This window comes from Echiichthys vipera (genome assembly GCF_963691815.1).
Source record: "Echiichthys vipera genome assembly, chromosome: 20".
In the NCBI taxonomy this organism is placed as follows: domain Eukaryota; kingdom Metazoa; phylum Chordata; class Actinopteri; order Perciformes; family Trachinidae; genus Echiichthys; species Echiichthys vipera.
Genome location: NC_139845.1, coordinates 27280430 through 27302978, shown reverse-complemented (window position 1 = coordinate 27302978; position 22549 = coordinate 27280430). Strand labels below are relative to the sequence as shown.

The window sequence follows — 22549 nt, the reverse complement described above, 5'->3', positions numbered from 1 at the left end:
ATGATGTGATCTTGAAGTGCTTAGAAACTGTATGAATGTCATCCAGATTATTCAAACTGCAACTATTCTGATTGTCTCATTTAGAGAAAAAAGTCAGTTCCTGTAGCACTACAACCCTTGGTTATCTCTATATCCTAAACGGAAATGATATACAGTGTGTATGGAAAGTATTCAGACCCTTACAAATGTAAGGGTCCACACACACACACACACACACTGTTGACCAGCTTGTTTATTTATCCTTTTTGTGTTTTACTGTCACTTTTTTTAGCTCCTTTTCACGTTCATTTGTGTGTGTGTGTTTTTAACTGTTTAAATAGGCTTTTATTATACTGTAACTGTTACTGCTGCTTTTGTTATTTGCATCTATCCTCTTTCGCTGTTGTATCCCAATATTTTTTTTACAATTTAAATGTGTGTGTGTTTGTGGCTACAGTGTGTGTTGGTGTCTCCCTCCTTCCCTCTTTTTGGTAACTTCCTTCTCTTTGTCGGTGTCAGTGTTTTACTTTCACTTTGTCCTGTTGTGACGCAGTTCTCTCTTCCATGTTAAACTTTTGGTAAGTGACTCTTTTGAACTGATCTCTGATCTGTTTGTTACATAAAACTGTAAAAAGATGTTTGTGTTGAAGACTTTAATTCTGTACTGACAGTTAGCTGTTAGCTACAGTGGTCAAGATCACCAGATGCTCCAACAACAGAGAGCTATCTCTGTTAACCATGCTAACTATTCTAACCATGATAACTATGCTAACCCTTACAGTATGTAACTGTTTCAATAATAAATTAAATGTGGCTCTGCTAACACAGTGAGAGCGGACTCAAGGTTATCTGTTAGTGTCAGGAAGATAAATGACTCATCAAACATTATTATTCATATTTCAAACATACAACTCATTAAATTATCTGAAGCAGTCATTTCATTCTGTACTGCAGTAAAAGTGCAAAACCACACTGTAAAATATGTTGTCATGAAAAGATGAAGTTCTACTTCTACTGTAAACATTATTTAATTAAAAGTACTCAAGTATCATCAGCTAATGTCTAATTATCACAGTAAAAGTACACAGTACAGTAAAATGTATCCTGTCATTGTTGTACTATAATAGATTGTCATGAGGTTATTCTTACTGATGCGTCCAGGTGCAGGCCTCCAGACTGCGACCAAATGGTTGCATTTAGCGGCCAGAATTTGAGAGTGTGCGGCTGAATTTTTACGTATAGCTGCAACCAGATGGCTTGCCATATCAATATGTAAGTGGCTAAACAGCAACAGAGTGACAGATAAGACAGGAACTATATGTAAGCAGTGTAAGAAGATGGAGCCGTCAGCACCACAACACAAACACGTAACACGTGAGCTCCCGCAAAGTGTGTCGGGACCTGACGGACCCGAAGCCTCATGTGACGAGCTGGAAGAGATGGTTCTGCCATCTGTCGTTAGCTCCCGAGCCGAGTGACAGCAAAAATGTACCAAACCAAAACAGTTTTCATGTCGGCTCTTTAGGAAGAAATCAACTGTGTTTAACTGATTCATTGACTTTGTTTCTCCGCCAAGCACAGCGAGTGAGGCAACAGGTGACACACAGACTGATCTGAACAGTCAGTGTAGATAAGGTTCATATGTTTAAAACACATAAACAGACTGATCTGATCAGTCAATGTAGCTACGGTTCATATAAAACATACAGCAGGAGAAAACTCGGGTGTGAGTGGATCTACTTAGTAAATTGTAAACGTATCAGATCTGTGATATGAGCGAGGGACGGTCATCACACTGCTTCTTATCTCGCTCTCCGTGGTGAAGTGCGGTATGTTGACAGGCGCGGGACGGGGCCCTTTTAAACGGCAAGGGCCCTCCGCAGTGGACCGGGTTCGGGGTGTGTGTGCGTTTGTGTGTGTGTGTGTGTGTGTGTGTGTGTGTGGGGGGGGGGGGGGGGGTTACTTTACCGCCGTGAAACCGTGGATTTTCATGGAGCAAACTACAAATAAAGAGTTTTGAAAAGCTATTTTAGAGTATTGATCATGACCTTAATAAATAATACATTTTCTAAATCAACTTTTTTACTGTTAATCCACAGTAATATGTTTTATTTTTTACATTATTTTGAATTTACTTTAAACTGTAAATGTAAAGTTTTAAATTATTTTAACATGCATTAACACTATTTTTAGATACTTTGTTCATAATAAACCATTATTTTACAATCTTTGGAATGTCTTATTGATTTCAACCAGTTTATTGAGGGTGTTTCAGTGTAATAAATCAGGAAATATAAATGAATGGTGTGTGGCTGTATATCTTTAATGTAAATTTCTGTCATCTAATGCATTTTCTCCTTACAGAGATGTGGACTCTGCTATGAATCCGTGTGGTAAAGTAGAGAAGGGAGTCTGTCCCTCTAAAACCACTCTGTGTGGGGAACATGACGGACAGACCAAAGCTCAGAGGTGAGATGAACATGGACTCTTCTTCATGTCAGAGCTCAGCACTCAAATCACTCCACCATCACGATTCTCACTGAACTACTGAATATACACTGGAGATCAAAACTAGAGAAAAAACAATTAATACTTGATTCATTCTGAGATTCTGTTATTTTTTATTGTTCAGAATTTGATAGAATATCTGCTGTGGCTATACTGCTGTACTAGCATGTTTTTCGCCAAGGCACTTAACAAAAACCTTTATTTTCTGAAAAAAGCAGTGAGCAAAATTAGAGAACAGTACCCCTTAAGAAAAAACGATTTCAACAATGTTTTCTTAGGGCTATAGGATTGAAAAATGAATAGGAAGTGTAGAGGCCCTTTCTTTGAATGACTTCAGCACATCTGCGCCCACAGGACATCACTAGTTTCTAACAGTGCTCTGGTTTGATCTGCGTCCATTCTTCTTCAGTCCCTTCCGTAGTTCAGTAACTGTAGTGGGTTTCTAAGACATTACTTTGTCGCCAAGGGTTTTCCAGAGTTTCTTTATAGGGTTTAGATCGGGACATTTCCTTTTTTAGACATTTTGGGCCTCTTGTACAGCTACATGGCAGGGTGAATGCAGATGTTTATGTGGACCTCCTCCGGCAACATGCAATACCTTCACTGCAATTCAATTTTAATGCAAGACAATGCCCCCTGTCACACTGCAAAACAAGTTAAGCAGTTCCTTGAAGCTAAGAATATTGAAACAATGAAATAGCCAGCCCAGAGTCCAGATCTAAATCAGATCTCGGAAAAATCCTTGACTTAACAAAGTAATGGCCAAGAAATAGGGCTGAAACAATTACTTGAGTACCTAAATCATCGGGCAAAATCTCTGCCTCCATCCATCCATCTTCAACCACTTGTCCCTATCAGGGTCGCGGGGGGGCTGGAGCCGGTCCCAGCTGACATCGGGTGTGAGGCGGGGTACACCACTGACAGGACGCCAGTCTATCGCAGGGCACATAGAGACAAACAGACAGACAACCATTCACACCTCCAGGCAATTTAGATTAATCAAAAACACATGCATGTCTTTGGACTGTGGGAGGAAGAACCCGGAGAGAACCCACGCAGACGTGGTCTGTTCGTGGTCTGTTCAGCGCAGGGATCATTGTTCCACACAGACCGTTTTTGCAGATGCAAATTATCATGGTGGCAGGTATCAGGGTGGCAGGTACTGCTGCTGCCTCACCTCCCTTAAACTACACTGGGGGTTGCCAGATTATTATCATACTGGAACCTGGGCGCCTTCGCCTCACTACAATAATATCTGAACCAAAAGGATTTCTCGCTTAATCATCTTGGTGCTGTACCTGTTCTTTCTGCTGGGTACACAAATGGACGTCGGTGTTCTGCTCGTAAGCGTGAGACCCTGATTGTGAGCTTATTGCCCTCCCGCTGGTTTCGTGTAGCCAATACACCATACTCTCCAAAGTCCTGGATGACGGCCAAGCGGGTTGGGTGCAGAGTGAGAGGCATCAACACATGTCAAACATTGACAAGGCAGGACCCAGCCGTCATCTTCTGCGTAGTCCTGCTTTTATGCAGGGATGTCCATTTAAATCCTGGACCGATGACTCTGGATGCTTGCCGATCAGCTGATCCCAAACTTCCTCAGCTGGCTGTTGCTCTGACCAGCACAGGATCTCGAGGTAACACTCCAGCGAACAAACTGATTGCAATATTCGCTGATAACTCCAGTCCCGAGCAGATCTTTCCCAACCAAATCCACACAAGCCATCCCCTGCCTTTAGCAGCATGGACATGTAAATATACAAAGTATCATCTCAAAGACCGAACAACTTGAACATTTACTGATGAACTCTAACATCGATTACCTATGCCTCACAGAGACTTTGTTAACCCCTACAATACCCTCATCACAATACCCTCACTGTCTCAGAATATAATGTGTACAGACATAGGTGTTCTGATGTGACAGTATTCAAAGTCAACAAATGACTATTCCTGAGAATACCTTGGAATGCGTGGGGGTGAAAATTACTTTATCCCCTCAGATGTCCTTCACTGTTTTTGCAGTTTAGATTCAGTACAAGAACTGAGTTGGACCTTTCCAAAGGTCCAACTCCCACAAAGCAATTTCAGTCAAAAGTAACTGGACTTGGTTCTTCGTCTAGGAAGATGTTTCACCTCTCATCCAAGAGGCTTCACCAGTTTATGTACAGTTCTGTACAGTGGCTCTGTCCAGGATGTGGACATCGGTGTCTAACATTCGATCTAACATTAGTTTTAAAGGGCATCTCTAAAAACTGAGTAGGACGTTGAAATATAATTTAGCTAATTTTAGACATATAAGAAACTGTCTCACCCTCGAGGTATCAATTAGATATCTAAATGCATGAACCAGCCCCATTTTCTGTGCTGTATTATATCCTGGTCTCAAGCATGCAAAACAGTTACAAAACTACTAGAGTTATTGTACAAAAGTAGTCTTAAGATCCATGCCAAAAAAACACCACGCCATTACCATCATTGCCATGTACTTGCCAAATATGGTATTTTGTGCTTTGAAACTTGATTATACATTTAAATGTTTGTCTACTTCACAAAATTATTTATAATGCTAAAAAAGGTTTGTGACACTCTGCTCTGAAAACACAGCATGTATAACAAGATCTGCTATGAGGGGTGAATGTAGTATTCCTCAATGTAGAACCCAGACTGTGTTTAAATGTATGATGAGAGTAAGAGAGTGTATTTGCTGTTGATCCCTATTGTGCACTTTGTGATTGATGATTGATAATTTGGCGCTCTTGTTCCCTTCTTTTATTAGTGTATTCTGTCAATTTTTAAAATATTAGGGTCATTGTATCACTTATGTCCAATTCAATGAATTCAATACTGTATCTGTTCCCACTTTACCTGCCCAGGGACTACAGGTGGAAATTAGCAATTGCTGCTACTGTATAACCTGGCTCAAAGCATTTCTTCTTGTCTTACAAGATTAATGTTTTGTTGTGCATTGTCCCTGTTTTAAATAAATGAATAAATTCATTCATACAGCCCGGAAAAGGCAGATAATGAGTTTAGGATCAATTGACACTTAAAAAGAAGCCAAATAGGTGCGTTGGGCCTCATTTATCAAACTTGCGTGGAAACGGGTGCAGATCTGAGCGCATAATTGGTCGTAGGAAAGGACCCACGTGTGATTTATGAAACATTCGTATCGGACCAATCTCATCGTATGAATGAGCGGGCCTTGATAAATGCAGCAGTTGAATTCGATCGCCATTAACATGTTACACCCTTAAATATTCCTGGTTCGGAGGCCTCGCCCACTGAGGTCAAACACGGAGAGGAAGAACACTGGTTAAAAAAGAAACTTTTCCGACGCACAGATCGGCATCCTGACATCCAAGATGGAGCAAAACAAGGACGTGCTTTTTGGCAGTCTAAAGAGTGGAATAAAAGGGGCCCATAAAAACACTGTATGGAAAAAAATAACGGAGTGAGTCAAACCGAAGCAGTGCTCCACTGTGACCCGAGTGCACCTGTGCGCACTGTTGGAAAGGTGTGCCGTATTCAGCACCCATGCCGTGAAATGCACCCCCTCGCATTATCGGTGATATTCAAAAGATCCATTTAATTCATTTTATAATTATGGCTGCAGTATATTTCCACAGAACATACAAAAAGGTGTTGTTTTGTGTTCGCTATTATCCAAGTTTGTGATTTTAAACTCTTTAGAATAGTTTAAAGACTGTAAGTAACCAATGTTCTTTATACAGGTTACCCGTTGTGGGTTACCTGTATATAAGCTACTCCTATAGGTGGAAACAATAGCCTTCTGATCCAGAATATCACCTATAATGCGAGGGGTGCATTTCACGGCAGGGGTGCTGAATATGGCACAACACCGGCGCTACCGGTGGGTCATTAGGTATTCCGTAAGAGGATACCTTTGTCATCTAGAAGAACCATACCAAGATGTTAATCATCTGGTACCTTGTTTGATTTAATGCAATTTATCGAGGGTAGCCACTAACCGAGGAGATGACTTTGGCTCTGCAGTGCGTCTTGCTGCAGCCGTGCGCCAACACATTCATTCATTTATTCAATGTCGGGGTCGCGGGGGGCTGGTGCCGAGCTGTTTTGATATTTAAAAGAATTGCGTGTGTGCCCCTCGGCCACCACGTTTAAAAGCGATAGCTTAGCATCACAAATCACCTGTACATTTATCGAGTGGTAGTTTTGGCGATTGATGAATGCGTAATCATTCATGGATGGTGCCTTCAGACGCACATGAGTACAATCAATCGCTCCAACCACAATTTTTATATTTTTTTTATTCGTTTTAAGAATCCGTTTTGATCTGTTCTTAATATGTGACTGCTTATGCTTAATGACAGCTGAGGTTTGTTCATTATTTTCAGACAGATTTTGCTTTGCTGCACCGCAAATACACAGGCTCAAATGTGCGTACACGATCTCAGACCAGACGTGAGATTTGATCGTAGCTCACGCTCACGTCCAAATTGATAAATGCCGACGTTTGCCAGGAAATGGTCGTACGCATGTTTTTCTGCCGTACGTTCGTTTGATAAATGAGGCCCAATGTGTCCACTGCTAACTAGAACTGTTGTACCACAACAGATGATTCAACATCGCAGCCGAAAGCACCACTTGTAATTGTTTAAATAGTAAACTTATTCATGGTAAATTTGTGTGTGTTGAGTGTATTGCCTTCAACACACACACACAAACACACACACACACACACACACACACACACACACACACACACACACACACACAAACAGACAATAAGAATCTATAAGAATCCCGCCCTGAACATATATGTAAGACAATTTTGAATCGTGGTCATGGCGCCTCTACTGGTGCATGGAAGTTACATATTACATTACATATTATATATTTTGATGTCCTGTTCCTAGCTGGTTGAACACATCCACCTCAAATCCGGTCAGCACAGACTTAAGACCTTCATGATGCTAGATCATGCAGCTTTTGGGTTTTCATCAAATACGGTTGTTGTGGCAACTCGATTACTCGATTAATCGATGGAATAATCGTTAGACAACTCAATTACAAAAAGATTTGATAGCTGCAGCCCTACTAAGAAACCCACCACAGTAACCAAACTGTGGAAGACACTGCAAAAAGAATGGACCAAACCAGAGCAGTATGAGCAGGGCTCCAGACTAACTTTTTTCACCAAGATCACTGTGGCCCCCAACTGAAAATTTTAGGGGCACACATGGTAAATCAATAATTGATGCAGAAATTACAATGTGCTGTTTCAAATTCAGTGTCACATTTTTATTGTGCACTTTTGAAGATTCAACATATCGCTGTCATGACAATACAATATTCAAAATTATACTATACATTCAGAATAAGGGGTGTGATGAGACCCATAGCTCATGAGACGATGAGATTTTAACACTATTTTAAAATTTCAGTATTTTCTTTACAGGGGGGTTGATTTTAGCAGAGAGCTATGGTGGTGCTGCAGGTGTCTTTGCATAGTAATTGGGTTAGCCGCGGTGTAGCCTACAGTATTACATTACAATACATTTCATTCACATTTCAAAATTAATCAAGTATTTATAATGTGTTGTATACTTTTTATCTCCAGTTTATATGTTTATAAAATGAAAACATAACTTTATTAGTTCACAAGGAGCTGACTGATTATCAACTGAGATGAGATGGCACCTTTGCATTTTTATGAACAGGAGAACGTTACTCATCCACTGTCTTTGTATCAGAGAACAGCAGCAAAGACTTGGACCTAGTTGTGTGTCAATGAAGAGTGACTGGTCTATGGATAAACCGTTATACTTTAAAGATGCACAACCTGCCGATGGAAGGTAATAATTCAAAACTGTATGTTGTTGTTATCTGACTCTCTCAGTGCCTCATAGTCGATGTGGGCAATGCCAGATCATTACTAATATTTGGACTTTTAGAAGGGTATCAAGTCATTCTTGATCTAAAGGTCCAAGTGAGGTCCCAAGTCATTGGTGTTAAAGTCAAAGTGACGTCATTTTTGATTTCCATCAAGTCTAAAGTCATCAGTCTCATGAGGAATAAAATTTATGTGAGGTGAATCCAAAACTCTGCTTCTGCTTCTACACTAAGAAGACTGTTAACATGTCCACAACATGATCTACTCCAAGACATTTATGGTCCTGATCATATCTCAAAATAGGTTCAAGAAGCTTTATCTATCCCAAGCAAAATTATTGTGCAACAGTTTCAATACAAAGATGGTAAAGGATCAGAGTAACAATAAGCTAACATAAATCAAATAAAAATAAAGCATAAAATAACATAAAATAAATCAAACAATTAACTAAATGTGAGTTCAACAGACATTGTGGTTAAACGTATGTATATACAATATACAACAATACGCACCATGCAGTTTAGCAGCATATTGAAATAAAATAAGTACAAACTAAATAAGTGATAAGTGATAAGGAGCGATAAGGAATAACAGTGATAAAAGTGTAGCAGCATTTCTTACTGAACTAAGTTACAGTAGAACTAAATAGTAGAACTAAATAAAATTATGCAGTGATGATATAAAGTTATATAAAGTGACATTTGCTCAGGACACAGTGTCTCCACTGTTCCTCACTTGACCGGTGGTAGATGAATTATAGAGTTTGATGGCCACCGGAAGAAAAGACTTCCTCCGGCGTTCAGTGTTACACCGAGGGAGAATGAGTCTGTGACTGAAGGTGCTTCTGCTCGAGGTCAGCAGCTGGTGGAGAGGGTGAGTGTTGTTGCCCAGGATTCTGTGCAGTTTAGATAGCATCCTCTATCAGACACCACCACCAAAGAGCCCAGTTGGACCCCCAGGGCGGAGGCAGCCTTCCTGATAATCTTATTGATCCTCTTGGCATCTGCTGCCCTCAGTCTGCTGCCATAGCACACCACAGCAAAGAAGATGGCACTGGCTACAACCGACTGGTAGAACATCCTCAGCATGGTGTTACATACATTGAATGACCGGAGCCTCTTCAGGAAATAGAGACGACTCTGGCCCTTCTTTTGAACAGCCTCAGTGTTCTTGGACCAGTCCAGTTTGTTATCCAGGTATACTCAAAGGTATTATTAATCCTGGAAATGGAGATGGGTGTAGGGGCAGATTTACTCCTGCGGAAATCCACCACTAGCTCCATAGTCTTGGTGGGGTTGAGATCGACAAAGAGTCCACAATGCCCCTGTACTCCTCCTCCTTCCCCTCACTGACACAGCCATCAATTGCAGAGTCGTCAGCAAACTTCTGCAGGTGGCAGGACTCAGAGAGGAGCTGAAAGTCTGAGGTGTACATGGCATACATGACATACTGTGGTCGACCCGTCAAGTAATCCGTAATCCAGGAAACCAGGGCAGGGCGCACCTGCATCGCCGTCAGCATACTCCCCAGCAGAGCAGGCCGGATGGTATTGATTGCACTGGAGAAGTCCATGAACAAGATTCTCACAGTGGTTCCCGGTCAGTCCAGGTGGGCGCAGGCACGGTGGAGCAGGAAGATGATAGCGTCCTCCAGACCTAGTCTTGGCTGGTAGGCAAACTGTAGTGGGTCCAGTGATGAGCTGACCAGGGGCCGAAGAAGTGACAGGAGTCAGGACCAGCCTCTCCAGGGACTTTATCAGGTGCGACGTCAGCGCCACTGGTCTGTAGTCTTTGGAGGTGCTGGGGCGCACCTTCTTCAGTACTGGTACCAGGCAGGATGTCTTCCACAGCTCAGGGACCTTCTCTAGACTGAGGTTAAAGATGTACTGCAGGACTCCACTCAGCTGGGTCGCACATGCTTTGAGGACCATGAGCCTGACACTGTCGGGACCTGCTGCCTTGCCTGGGCAGAGTCTGCACCGCTCATTCTTCACCTGCTCTGCAGTGAAGCTCTGTCTGCTGGTGTGTTGGTGGGGGTGGAGAGAGGTGATGGCGGGGGGGAGGGGACAGGTAGGGCAAAGTCAGGAAGGAACTGAGGTGGGGGGGGGGGGTGTCAGCAGGGCTTGTGGTTTGGAGGTGGATGGTTGTGGAGGAGCTGGGGGGAGAGGGGGTGGTGGTCCAGAGCCCTTTCATCAAATCTGTCGAAGAACAGATTCAGCTCGTTGGCACGTTCAGTAACACCTCCTACTGTCTGGCTACCAGATGGTTAGCCAGTGATGCTCCTCATGCTGCTCCACAAGTCCTTCACATTGTTCTGCTGGAGTTTGTTCTCCAGCTTCCTGCTGTAGCTGTCTTTGCCCTGTTGAATCCTCTCCTTAAGCTCCCTCTGGACCTGCCTCATCTGCTCTCTGTCCCCATCTCTGAAGGCCCTCTTCTTCTCATACAGCAGGACCTTGATGTCTCTGGTGACCCACGGCTAGTTATTGGGGAAACAGCGTACAGTCACTGTAGGAACAACGCTGTCCACACAGAAATTGATGTACCCCATTATGTAGTCCGTGAGATCATCAACGTCCTCTCCATGTGAATCACAGAGCAACTCCCAGTCTGTAAGTTCAAAACAGCCCTGTAAAGCTTCATCTGTCTCCTGTGACCATCTCACCATCACAGTCCTGGTGGTCACAGGACTTAGTTCAATGGTGATTTCAGGCCTCTCTCGTATCAGCGCCGTTGGTGTCAGCTGTTCACGGGTGTAAACAATGGAACAGCCGCATTGTTGTGTCCAGATGGAGACGCAGTCGGCAAAAATAGTCCCAGAATCAAATAAAATTAAAAATAAAATAAAATAAAATAGAATAATAAATAAAAACTTTGCATTAGTAAAATTTATATAATAGAAGAAGAGGAAAGAGACATACTTTTCATTAATCCCTGAAGGAAAGTCAATAATGATGATACACTGAGCAAATAAATGAAAGAGTCTGGTATGTTTTCCTTTTGAAATGGATTTTCATCCGTCAGTTTGTTTCTATAAGGATTGTTCAGGATAAAGTCTGTCTTTATTGACTTTGAAGTTGGACAACCCGGGACAGCTACACAGCTGATTGTTATTTTTGGCACCATTGATTGATATAACAAAGATCATTGTAAAAAAAAAAGTAAGACTAACCAATCACCTTATAAATATGTTTAAAATATTCTCCAAGTGAAAGTTTAAGTCCCTACAGTGTATGCCTAGTTGAAATTGGAGTGATATAGAATTGTGTCAAGGAATTGAATGTCATAACCGTGATATACAAAAATTCATCAGAATCAGATTGCTTGATTTAAGCCATCAATAATCCAAAGTACACAAAGTCTGACCTTCCAGCTATTGGACAGACAATGAACCTTTTTGCCCATTTAAGCCCACCCCAAAAACCAAAAGTCCAAGCACCACTAATGTCGCACTGACACTGTCCTTCCGTACCGTGCCCAAACAGGTTTCATGGGTAAAGCCTAGTTCGTTTGACCAGTGTGAGTGCAACCGCACCGCGCCTAGCTGCGGCCCTCTTGCCGGCCACGGACCATGTAAAGCATGTCTGCACATGTACGAGCATGAGCGTGCGCACGTTTACGAGCATAAGCACGGCTCTGACGTCATTTTATGTGTGCCTGCTCGGACATAGAAAAAAAAAAAAAAGACGGACTATGCGCGGACATTTAAAACAATGGCGGCAAAAGGTTCACGTTGGTGTGATGCGGAGGTGGTGTGTTTACTGCAGATTTGGTCGGATGAAAATATTCAAAAACAATCGGACAAGCCGCACAAAAACTCTGAGGTCTATGGAAAGATTTGTAAACAAAGCGACGCATCGCAATGACATCGATCAATGACATCGATCAATGACATCGATCAATGCGCGTGGCGTGTGACGTGTTATGGCGTGATGATGTATACACGCAAGAATCATTCGCGCGAGGCCCAGACAGTGTGAGTACTAACGGGCCTGGCCCGCGGGGGAGAGGAAGGGGGGGGGCAAGTACCCTAAAGCCCGGGGCTTCTTTTAAAACACATATCATTCTGTCATGCTACCCGAGCCACAGTTGCCCTTTCATTTTGTCTTCATATCATAATTAATCATCTGATTTGAGTCAGTAAATGCAGGGGTGTAGGAATGAGTTTAACATGGGGGGGGGGGGGGGGCACATAGGAAACCTGACAGATCTGTTAATTGCAACAGAAATATGTCATAAATTAACAACAAACTTCATCCGATCTCTTAATGAAAGAAGTGGAGATGAATAAGTTATATAACTTTACAAGTCTTTAACATTGGGGTCAATGAGAAATTGCTCTATTGCGCAAACAGCTCCTAGTGGACACTCAGAGGACTTCAGTTTTTGGCACTTCTGTATTGGATCAACCAGGACATCGCTGTGGTGGGGGCTTGTTCCAAACAGTCGTATGGTAGAACAATGTATTATAAAAATAGAAAGGTCTACAAGAAGGAGTCAGCAGAGAGGTCTCACAGCAATTAAGGGGAATTTATTGAATCAAGGCTAACAGAAATTCCTAAATTCCCAAATTCCAAGTGTCTCTTAACAGAAATTCCCCTCTTATACTGATGTTCGTGTGCTGACAACGTTTACACGCCCCATCAGGGCTTTCCAATACACACTCAGTACATTTACAATGTCTACTTTGTGTCCAGATGTCATAATGCCCAAATACAGTTCTATTGTTTTCTAAACAGAATGTGTGCTTATCAGGCCTATGTCCCCAGTACACGATGACCTCGCCCTGTTATTCACTTTCATCTTTTCTTCCACAGTCGCTGAAGGGCCGGGCCGGTGACAGGACGCTGTGTTGCGCTTTTAAAATAAAAGCAAGATTTTAAAATCGGCTATCCTGAGGAACTCCGGTTTTGGATGAGATGGAGTAGACACTGATCAGGTCTCGCTCCCGCAACTTTTGATACAGACAGACTGTAAAAGACCAGGGGGCGAAGGACAGCAGGTGGGGAGATTAGCATAGCGACTATTGCTAATTTCTGGGAAGAGCACCGTACAGCCCTATCTGCCGAGTTCAAAGCCCTCTCCGTTGATCTTAAAGCCTCCATTTCAACGCTTAAAGCAAAGCTGGACCACGTCCATGACACAGTGTCTGACCACGCTCAGAATATAGGCTCCCTCGATATAAATGGTTGCAAAATCAGAAATCAGACAGATCAACGTGTTACGGTGACGTATTGCGTAATTTCCGGTGTTTGTGTGTGTGTGGTGGTCACTCATTGCTTCACTGTTTGCTGCTCTCGCTAAATTCAGCTGTTTTTGCTATAATATTCACCACTGTGGCTAACTACCGCCTAACATTTAAACTGGATAATGTTGTGTACATAACATCATCCAGAGTAACAATATCTTTAGCTATTGAGTTTCAGAGGCCTTCAGGGCTAAGTACAATAACTTCAGCTTTATCTGAAGGGATCTAGGTGTTAGTTTTGATCAGGATATGTCCTTCAATTCTCACATAAAATTAACTACAAGGACTGCATAATTTCACCTGCGTAATATTGCCAAAATTAGGAACATTTTGTCTCAGAAAGAAAAACTAGTCCATGCATTTGTTACTTCTAGGCTGGACTATTGCAACTCCTTATTATCATGCTGCTCCAATAAATCTGTTAAGAGTCTCCAGTTGGTCCAAAATACTGCAGCTCGAGTATTGACTAAAACAAAGTGAAGAGAACATATTTCTCCTGTATTAGCTTCTCTGCACTGGCTACCTGTAAAATCTAGAATAGAATTTAAAATCCTTCTCCTTACCTATAAAGCTCTTATTGGTCAGGCTCTGTCATATCTTAAAGAGCTCATAGTACTGTATACCCGACTAGATCGCTGTGCTCTGAAAATTCAGGGCTACTTGTCGTTCCTAGAGTCTCCAAAAATAGAATGGGAGGCAGAGTCTTCAGCTACCAAACTCCTGTCTTGTGGAACCAACTCCCACGTGTTGTTTCGGGAGGCAAACACCGTCCCCATATTTAGGAGTAAACTTAAAAGGGGCTTACGAGCCCTTAGCTATGTTGTTATTGACATTCAATTTCTCTTAGAACCTGCATGTACGGGGCAGGTCTAAGCTGATTTTGTTCTGCTTAATTATGCTGCTATAGGCCTAGTCTACCGGGGGATAATACTTTTCCTGATACTCTGAGCATCTATCCTCTCTACCTGTATCATCCATGTCTCATCAATGTATGTTACTAATTCAACTTCTTCCCTGGAATTGTCTGTGCTTGTCCCTGCTACTACTATAACTATTAGTCATATATACTATCACTAGTCTAATAAACTATAAAATTGTTAGCCATAAAAACACCATCAGTGGTATGTCTCACTGTATCGTAGCTGCTATTGCCACTAGTGATCATGTTTGGCACCATAATTATTATCATTGTCATATTCAATCACCTTAGCTGTGCTTGTTTCTTACTATTCTGCTATATAAAATTCCATAACATTTAAGTCATATTCACATCACTATAAATATTAGTATAGTTACTGTTACTTTTGTGGTTGCTTGCATCTCTGGAAGTGTGTCTCTGTCTGTCTGACTTTTTGTCTGTCTTTGTCTCTCTGTCCATCTGTTTGTCTTTACTCTTTTTCTCTCTCCTTTTCTTCCTCCCCAACCGCTCAAGATAGATGGCCGTCCTCTATAGAGCTGGGTCTGTCCGACGTTCCTGCCTGTTATAGGGTAGATTTTTGTTACCGCCGTACTCACTGAGGGAATTGTTGGGTATATGTAAGTCATAAATAAGTCATAGAGTGTGGTCTTTACCTACTCTATAAAGTGTCCTGAGATAACTTTTGTTATGATTTGGCACTATAAATATAATATAATTGAATTGAATAATGAGTCTGCTCCACACTCTGTGAGTCCAGGAGCCGGCGGAATAATAATAATTATGTCATTGGTGTACCTGAAGCAGTGGATTGGCCGCGGTCGACAGCTTTCTTCGTGGAGCTGCTAGAGAACTCTGCTAGAGGTTTTTCAGCGAAGGCTTCCTGGAATCAGTGCTGGAATGTGACAGGGCTCAACGCATGCTATCCGTATTGTCACTATTCGGCTGCACAGGTACCAGGTGAAGGAGTCAATCATGCGCGAAGCCTGCACCAAAAGAGGCAAACTACATTACAGAGGCTCCCCCATTGCCATCTATGAGGATTATGCACCGGAGGTGGTGGAATGTGTGCCAAAAATACAGAGGGGTGATGTTGGAGCTTTACAACCTGGGCTTTAGACCCTTGTTGCAATACCCTGCCAGGCTTGTCATTGTGATGAAGGACGGAGGGAGGAAGAAGCTCTCTTCGGTCACTGAGGCTAAAGGCTTCCACCTATGCGGAAGAGACCGGAGGACTACGGGGGGCTGTTGATTTTGCAACGGACAAGCCGCTGTCAGGATAACCGTGAGTTGATGTGATGCCAGCTGTATAGCTGTGCTTTAACCAGCCCCAGACTGGCCCAAGTTTATTTTTGGACTGCAGCATTAGTAATTACAGTCCTGACGGATTGCTGATATTCTGACCGGAATTATTATTATTTTTATTTTTTTTTAGTGCCTAAAACGACTCAGAAAATGCTTAAGAAATGTTCTTGAGCTTGTACTGAATACACATGTAAGTGCTGTTGAGTTATTAACCATCTTAATCTCATTAATTACTAGAATGACTTACAGCTGTATCTGACCTAGTGTGGCAGGCATTTAGAATAGAAAATAACAGAAATAAAAACAGCCATCTCATTGATAGTCTCATTTATTTAGTTAACACCCAACTGCAATCCATTAGTCACTGTTTCTTTATCACTGTAGTGTCATTAGATATCCAGGTTCAACATTTTATTTAATTTTAGATTAACAAAAAACATTGGATTGATAACAAATGACTTATAAGTTTATGTTGCTTTTCAAGATAAGACATATTTTGACTATTTTGAGTGAATAACATTTAGATAAACAATAACAATCATAATAATTAACAGAAACCAAACTACATTACACTGTAATGTCAAGTTCAAACAATGATTGAAAAACCCTTTCACAGAGCATAGACTGAGGGCTCTGAGTCCTCAAAAGAGGAGGAGGAGCAGACACTCCCCTCTGCTTCCTCTACTTGCCATACATACGGCAATCCCGCCAGTGCATCTCCTCTGTTGTGGTGTCGTACACAAGCCAGTCGCTAACCTTGCCATCCCTTTCCACTTGCCAGTTTGTATTAAAACATATTTTTTTTAAAAATGTAATCTTGCTCCTCATCCTCTTTTTGTTCTGTTGTAGCTAGCGGCCTCTTCGAGGCAATACACCGTCACAATTTTTTGAAAGTCCAAGAAAACAGTGGGGCTTGCTTAGCAACAACAGGCTACCTGATTGGTCGAGAATGCATGTGACTATCACCCAATAGTCACTTCTAACCATAGTCCTACCACAGTTGACATTAGGTTTACACGGGATACAATTCCACATTCACCATGGAGGTTCCGCTCACTCTTACTGTCGGGCAGTAAGTTTAAAGATTTTGTTGCGACTCAAATCTTCTCTTAAATAGAGTTTAATGACACCCTTTATGTCAGCAGTGACACGCTGTGGGAGGTGCTTTGAGCAACTATTTGGGGACAAGTGATATCCTATATTTCTCAAATAAGAAGGGCTGAACATGCTAGGCTGGTGGAAATTGCAGAGGAACTTACTCAGCCTCTCCAACCTCCTCCCTATATAAGAAACGGCTACTACTACATTTGGAACAAAGCTTCTTAATAACACACGTAGTGCTGAGACAGCTGTGACAATCCAAACCAAGCTTTTTTGAGCAGGGAAATAAGGCAGGGAGTCTCCTGGCGCAGCAGGCTAGCACTTCTAGACTGATCTCTAAAATTCAACTACCGGACGGTAGCCACTCTTCTGATCCAGTGATTATCAATAAGTCCTTTTCTCATTTCTAGACCGCACAATATGCTTCTGAATGCACCTAATTACTGCGGCGACCTCTAATCCCTTATCGTGCATTCAGACCAAAAGCGATAAAGGCAATGAAAGCCTCAAGCTGCCATTTAAAATCAATGTAAATGATGCAATGACACGCGATGTGGCTTCGGGCAATGCTTTCTGGGCGATGCGATGAAGCGGCCATCGTATCCATCGCCTCATCGGGTGTACGTCGAGCCACACACGACCCCTGGTTAGAACTACCATAACTTCCATTTAGCACAACAGCAGACTAGGCTGAGTCGGGGGTTAGCTTCAGTTAGCTAGCCGCCTCGGCTGCTATCTGCGATAGACGCGAATGAAGCCATGATCAAAAATGTGACAAATGTAATCAAGTGACGCAATACTCTCATTCCGGACGATTTAATCGCCTCCATCGCTTTTAGTGTCAATGCACGATTAGACCGTTTAATATACCCTCAGATTGATATAAATATCGCTAGGGAACTCGGTAGAGCCATCTCTCTGTTGGAGGTGCATAAAGCGATCAAGAGGAAATCTCCTGGTCCCGACGGTTTTACAGTCGAGTTCTTTAAGGCATACTCGATACTATTAGCCCCCATTCGTATAAGCATGTTCAATAACTCCTTTACTCAAGGCAGACTGCCAGCGACCTTGTAGGAGGCATCTATTTCAATGCTCCTGAAGAAAGACAGGGATCCTACCTCATGTGGCAGCTACAAACCGGTCTCACTTTTAAACTTAGATTGTAAGATCCTTGCTACGGTCCTCGCCCTCAACCTTCAAAGTGTAATGTCATCAATAATTTCACTAGACCAGACAGGCTTCGCATTAGGGAGACATCCATTCTTCAACACGCTGCTCAACATCATATTCCCACCTGGGTCAGACCCTCCTGAGGTTGTAGTGGCGCTAAAATGTGGAGAAAGCCTTCGACCGGGTAGAGTGGGGCTTTCTATTTTTCATTTTGGGGAAATTTCCGCTGGGTCTAATTTATTTCTTGGGTGAAGCTTCTGTATGTAACCCCCTCTGCCTCTGTAAACACAGTGTCCGTTCAGCATATTTCCCTCTCAAACATGGGACCTGGCAGGGCTGTCCGCTCTCACCCTTGTTGTTCAACATAGCCATCGAGCCATTAGCCATCTGGCTTAGAAACCAGAATGAGTTAAAAGGCATCACTCATTTTGGTCTGGTCCACAAACTTTCCTTAAATGCAGATTGCCTTCTCTAATTTATTTCAAACCCCACATCCTCCCTCCCCCCAGTTTTATAAATTCTGGAACAGTTTGGGCACCTTTCGGGGTATAAGTTGAATATTCAGAAAAGTGAGATATTTTTTGTCAACAACTTGGCTAAATCACTCCTACAATCCATATTTCCCTTTAAAACAGCTGACAGGGGGTTCAAAAGGTCCCTGAAGTAGTTGGGGATAAACACCCCCAACTACTTCAGGGACCTTTTTCAGAAGAACTTCTAGCCACTATTAGATAAATGCAAGTCAGACTTTTCTAGATGGGAAGGCCTCACCCTGTCCCTTGCAGGCTGGGTTTATCTTATTAAGATGGGCATTTTACCAAAGTTTCCGTATCTTTTTCAACATCTCCCAAAGAAAGTCTCACCTAATCCGGTTGTCACCAATACCATTACAATTTGGATCCAGTTCAGGAAGCAGTACGGCTTGCAAAGTGCTTCGACCCTTGCTCCAGTTTTGAATAAATATGTGTTTCTCCCTTCATGCACAGACCTTGCATTCTGCATATGGTCACATAAGGGCCTCAAAACTCTTAAGGACCTGTATGACGAAGGTGTTTTTGCGTACTTTGCATCTATGTCGGACACACAGCCTGCCTAATAGCCACTTTTTTTGGTACCTTCAAATGAGACATTTTATCCAAAAGCAATTCCCACATATTCTGAACCGCCCCCCTGAAGCTTAGATGGACCAGTTTCTGTCTCTCAATGTGCAACACAAACGACTGATATCTGTCATTTATAGTAAGATTGCTCTTCTGAGCCCAGCCCCAACGGTATCACCTGTAAATCCATGGGAAAAGGATTTGGGGGTAGACATTACTGAGGTCCAGTGAAAGGACATTTTAAAACTGGTCCACTCATCCTCGATTTGTGCCAGGCATGGCCTATTACAGTGGAAGGTAGAGCCCATTTCACCAATGCTAAATAGGCTAAGATACAGTATACCCTAGTCACAGTGATGCTTGTAACCGTTGTAAGCAGCCGACCATGCAGACATGTTTGTTGCTATTTTTACTCTATTTGGTTTCATGGTACCTTACTTTTCTACTTATGTTATAATTTATTTAATTACTTAGTTGGTTCTTGTGACCACGTCTGACATGGGTTATTGGGAGGGATAGTGGAATTTATGTTGGGGTTTTCTGTTTTTGTTCCTGTTCTTTAAGGCAGACATGTCGATACACTGTACAACTGTTATACTTGCTCTTGTTTGATTGTCTGCAAAATGCAATACAAAAGTTTGGGGAAAAAAAGATTTAAAAATCTAATATTTTTCTCCTCAGCGGTATAATTTTTGGGTGGGATAAATGTGTCTCCAATATTGGAGGGAATACGTCCCACCCACCCCCAGTTCCTACACTCCTTGGTAAAATATCCTTAAACTTGATGTATTCTCTACAGAGTTGAGCAGGAGAGCTCAGAGGTTCCCAGTGATCAGTCTGCTCAGCAGCATCAAACACACCTGGACTCAGTATTTATGGTGTGTACATGCACAAACACACCTTTCACTATTAACTTCTTCAACTCCATATTAAATGATGAGGGGGGCATTCAGAAACTACCTGAGGAATCACATGTTGTGTTGAATCAGTTTAAATTAAATATTCAGTTCATCGTTCTGTTCCAGCTGCTGGAGGAGAACATTTTCACTTTTGTGAAGAACGAGCTGCAGAAGATCCAGAAGGTTCTGAGTCCAGATTACCCAGGATGCTTAGAGAGTAGGGGGGAGGATGATGAGGTGTTGGACATTGAGGATGAAGAGCAGAGGAGCAGCACAGAGGCATTTTTGAAGATCACACTGTTTTTCCTGAGAAAAATGCAGCAGGAGGAGCTGGCTGACTGTCTGGAGAGCAGTAAGATGATTTTAATATTTTTAACATGATGTAAAAAGAAATTAGAGGCAACATGGAAGAATATATTTCCAAAATATGCTCCACACATCTGCATCAGAAGCTGTTTGTCCTCCACAAAAGAGTTGAATAAAACTGGTGGAGGAGGAGAAACTATACAGCCAGTGTTAAATGTTCTGATTGTCTGATTTTTATGTAGATTCCACTCATTGGTGTAATTTGTTGTTTGTTCATTCAGAAGGTCATTCTGGAGTTTGTCAACGTAAACTCAAGTCTCACCTGAAGAAGAAGTTCCAGTGTGTGTTTGAGGGGATTGCTAAAGCAGGAAACTCAACTCCTCTGAATCAGATCTACACCGAGCTCCACATTACAGAGGGAGGCACTGCAGAGGTCAATGATGAACATGAGGTTAGACAGATTGAAACATCATCCAAGAAACCATGCAGACCAGAAACAAGAATCAGACCAGAAGACATCTTTAAAGCCTCACCTGAAAGGGACGAACCAATCAGAACCGTGATAACAAAGGGAGTGGCTGGCATCGGGAAAACAGTCCTAACACAAAAATTCACTCTGGACTGGGCTGAAGACAAAGCCAACCAGGACATACACTTCACATTTCCATTCACTTTCAAAGAGCTTAATGTGCTGAAAGAGAAAAAGTTCAGCTTGGTGGAACTTGTTCATCACTTCTTTACTGAAACCAAAGAAGCAGGAATCTGCAGGTTTGAAGAGTTCCCGGTCGTGTTCATCTTTGACGGCCTGGATGAGTGTCGACTTCCTCTGAACTTTCACAACACTGAGGTCCTGACTGATGTTACAAAGTCCACCTCAGTGGATGTGCTGCTGACAAACCTCATCAGGGGGAAACTGCTTCCCTCTGCTTGCCTCTGGCTAACGACACGACCTGCAGCAGCCAATCAGATCCCTCCCCAGTGTGTTGACATGGTGACAGAGATCCGAGGGTTCACTGACCCACAGAAGGAGGAGTACTTCAGGAAGAGATTCAGAGACGAGGAGCAGGCCGGCAGAATCATCTCCCACATCAAGACTTCACGAAGCCTCCACATCATGTGCCACATCCCAGTTTTCTGCTGGATCACTGCCACAGTTCTGGAGAAAGTCATGAAATCCAGAGAGGGAGGAGAGCTGCCGAAGTCTCTGACTGAGATGTACATCCACTTCCTGGTGGTTCAGACCAAAGTGAAGAACATCAAGTATGATGGAGGAGCTGAGACAAATCCACACTGGAGTCCAGAGAGCAGGAAGATGACTGAGTCTCTGGGAAAACTGGCTTATGAGCAGCTGCAGAAAGGAAACCTAATCTTTTATGAATCAGACCTGACAGAGTGTGACATCAATATCAGAGCAGCCTCAGTGTACTCAGGAGTTTTCACACAGATCTTTAAAGAGGAGAAGGGACTGTACCAGGACAAGGTGTTCTGCTTCGTCCATCTGAGTGTTCAGGAGTTTCTGGCTGCTTTTCATGTCCATCTGACATTCACCAACTCTGGAGTCAACCTGCTTTCAGAAGAACAAACAATCTCCCAACTTACTAAAGACTTCAGAGACAAATCTCAACCAACATGTTTCTACCAGAGTGCTGTGGACAAGGCCTTACAGAGTCCAAACGGACACCTGGACTTGTGCCTCCGCTTCCTCCTAGGTCTTTCACTAAAGACCAATCAAAAACACCTACGGGGCCTGCTGACACAGTCAGGAAGTAGCTCAGAGACCACAGAGAAAACAGTTGAGCACATCAAAAAGAAGATCAGTGAGAATCTTTCTGCAGAGAAAAGCATCAATCTGTTCCACTGTCTGATTGAACTGAATGATTGTTCTCTAGTGGAGGAGATCCAACAGTCCCTGAGATCAGGATGTCTCTCCACAGATAAACTGTCTCCTGCTCAGTGGTCAGCTCTGATCTTCATCTTACTGTCATCAGGAAAAGATCTGGACGTGTTTGACCTGAAGAAATACTCAGCTTCAGAGGAGGCTCTTCTGAGGCTCCTGCCCGTGGTCAAAGCCTCCAAGACAGCTCTGTATGTGCACACATAAATATCCAGATTCAGTGTAGTATTTATTTATTTATTTATTCAT

At 42.6% G+C, this 22549-nt stretch overlaps 1 protein-coding gene across 4 annotated transcripts in view; it reads left to right on the top strand.

The window, feature by feature from the left end:
* Positions 1-527: 527 nt before the first annotated feature.
* Positions 528-22549, top strand: part of LOC310962757 (protein NLRC3-like) — a 38597-nt gene continuing 16575 nt past the window's right edge. For 2 of the 4 annotated variants that reach the window (XM_083935317.1, XM_083935320.1), the window contains exons 1-6: positions 528-557; positions 2344-2448; positions 8226-8327; positions 20001-20079; positions 20227-20452; positions 20688-22491. In XM_083935317.1, the coding sequence (XP_083791443.1) occupies positions 2360-2448; positions 8226-8327; positions 20001-20079; positions 20227-20452; positions 20688-22491 (2300 nt within the window). In that variant the 5' untranslated portion in view covers positions 528-557; positions 2344-2359. Of the gene's footprint in view, positions 558-2343; positions 2449-8225; positions 8328-14388; positions 15811-20000; positions 20080-20226; positions 20453-20687; positions 22492-22549 lie in introns of those variants that run through there. The other 2 variants (XM_083935318.1, XM_083935319.1) reach the window with 2 other exon arrangements.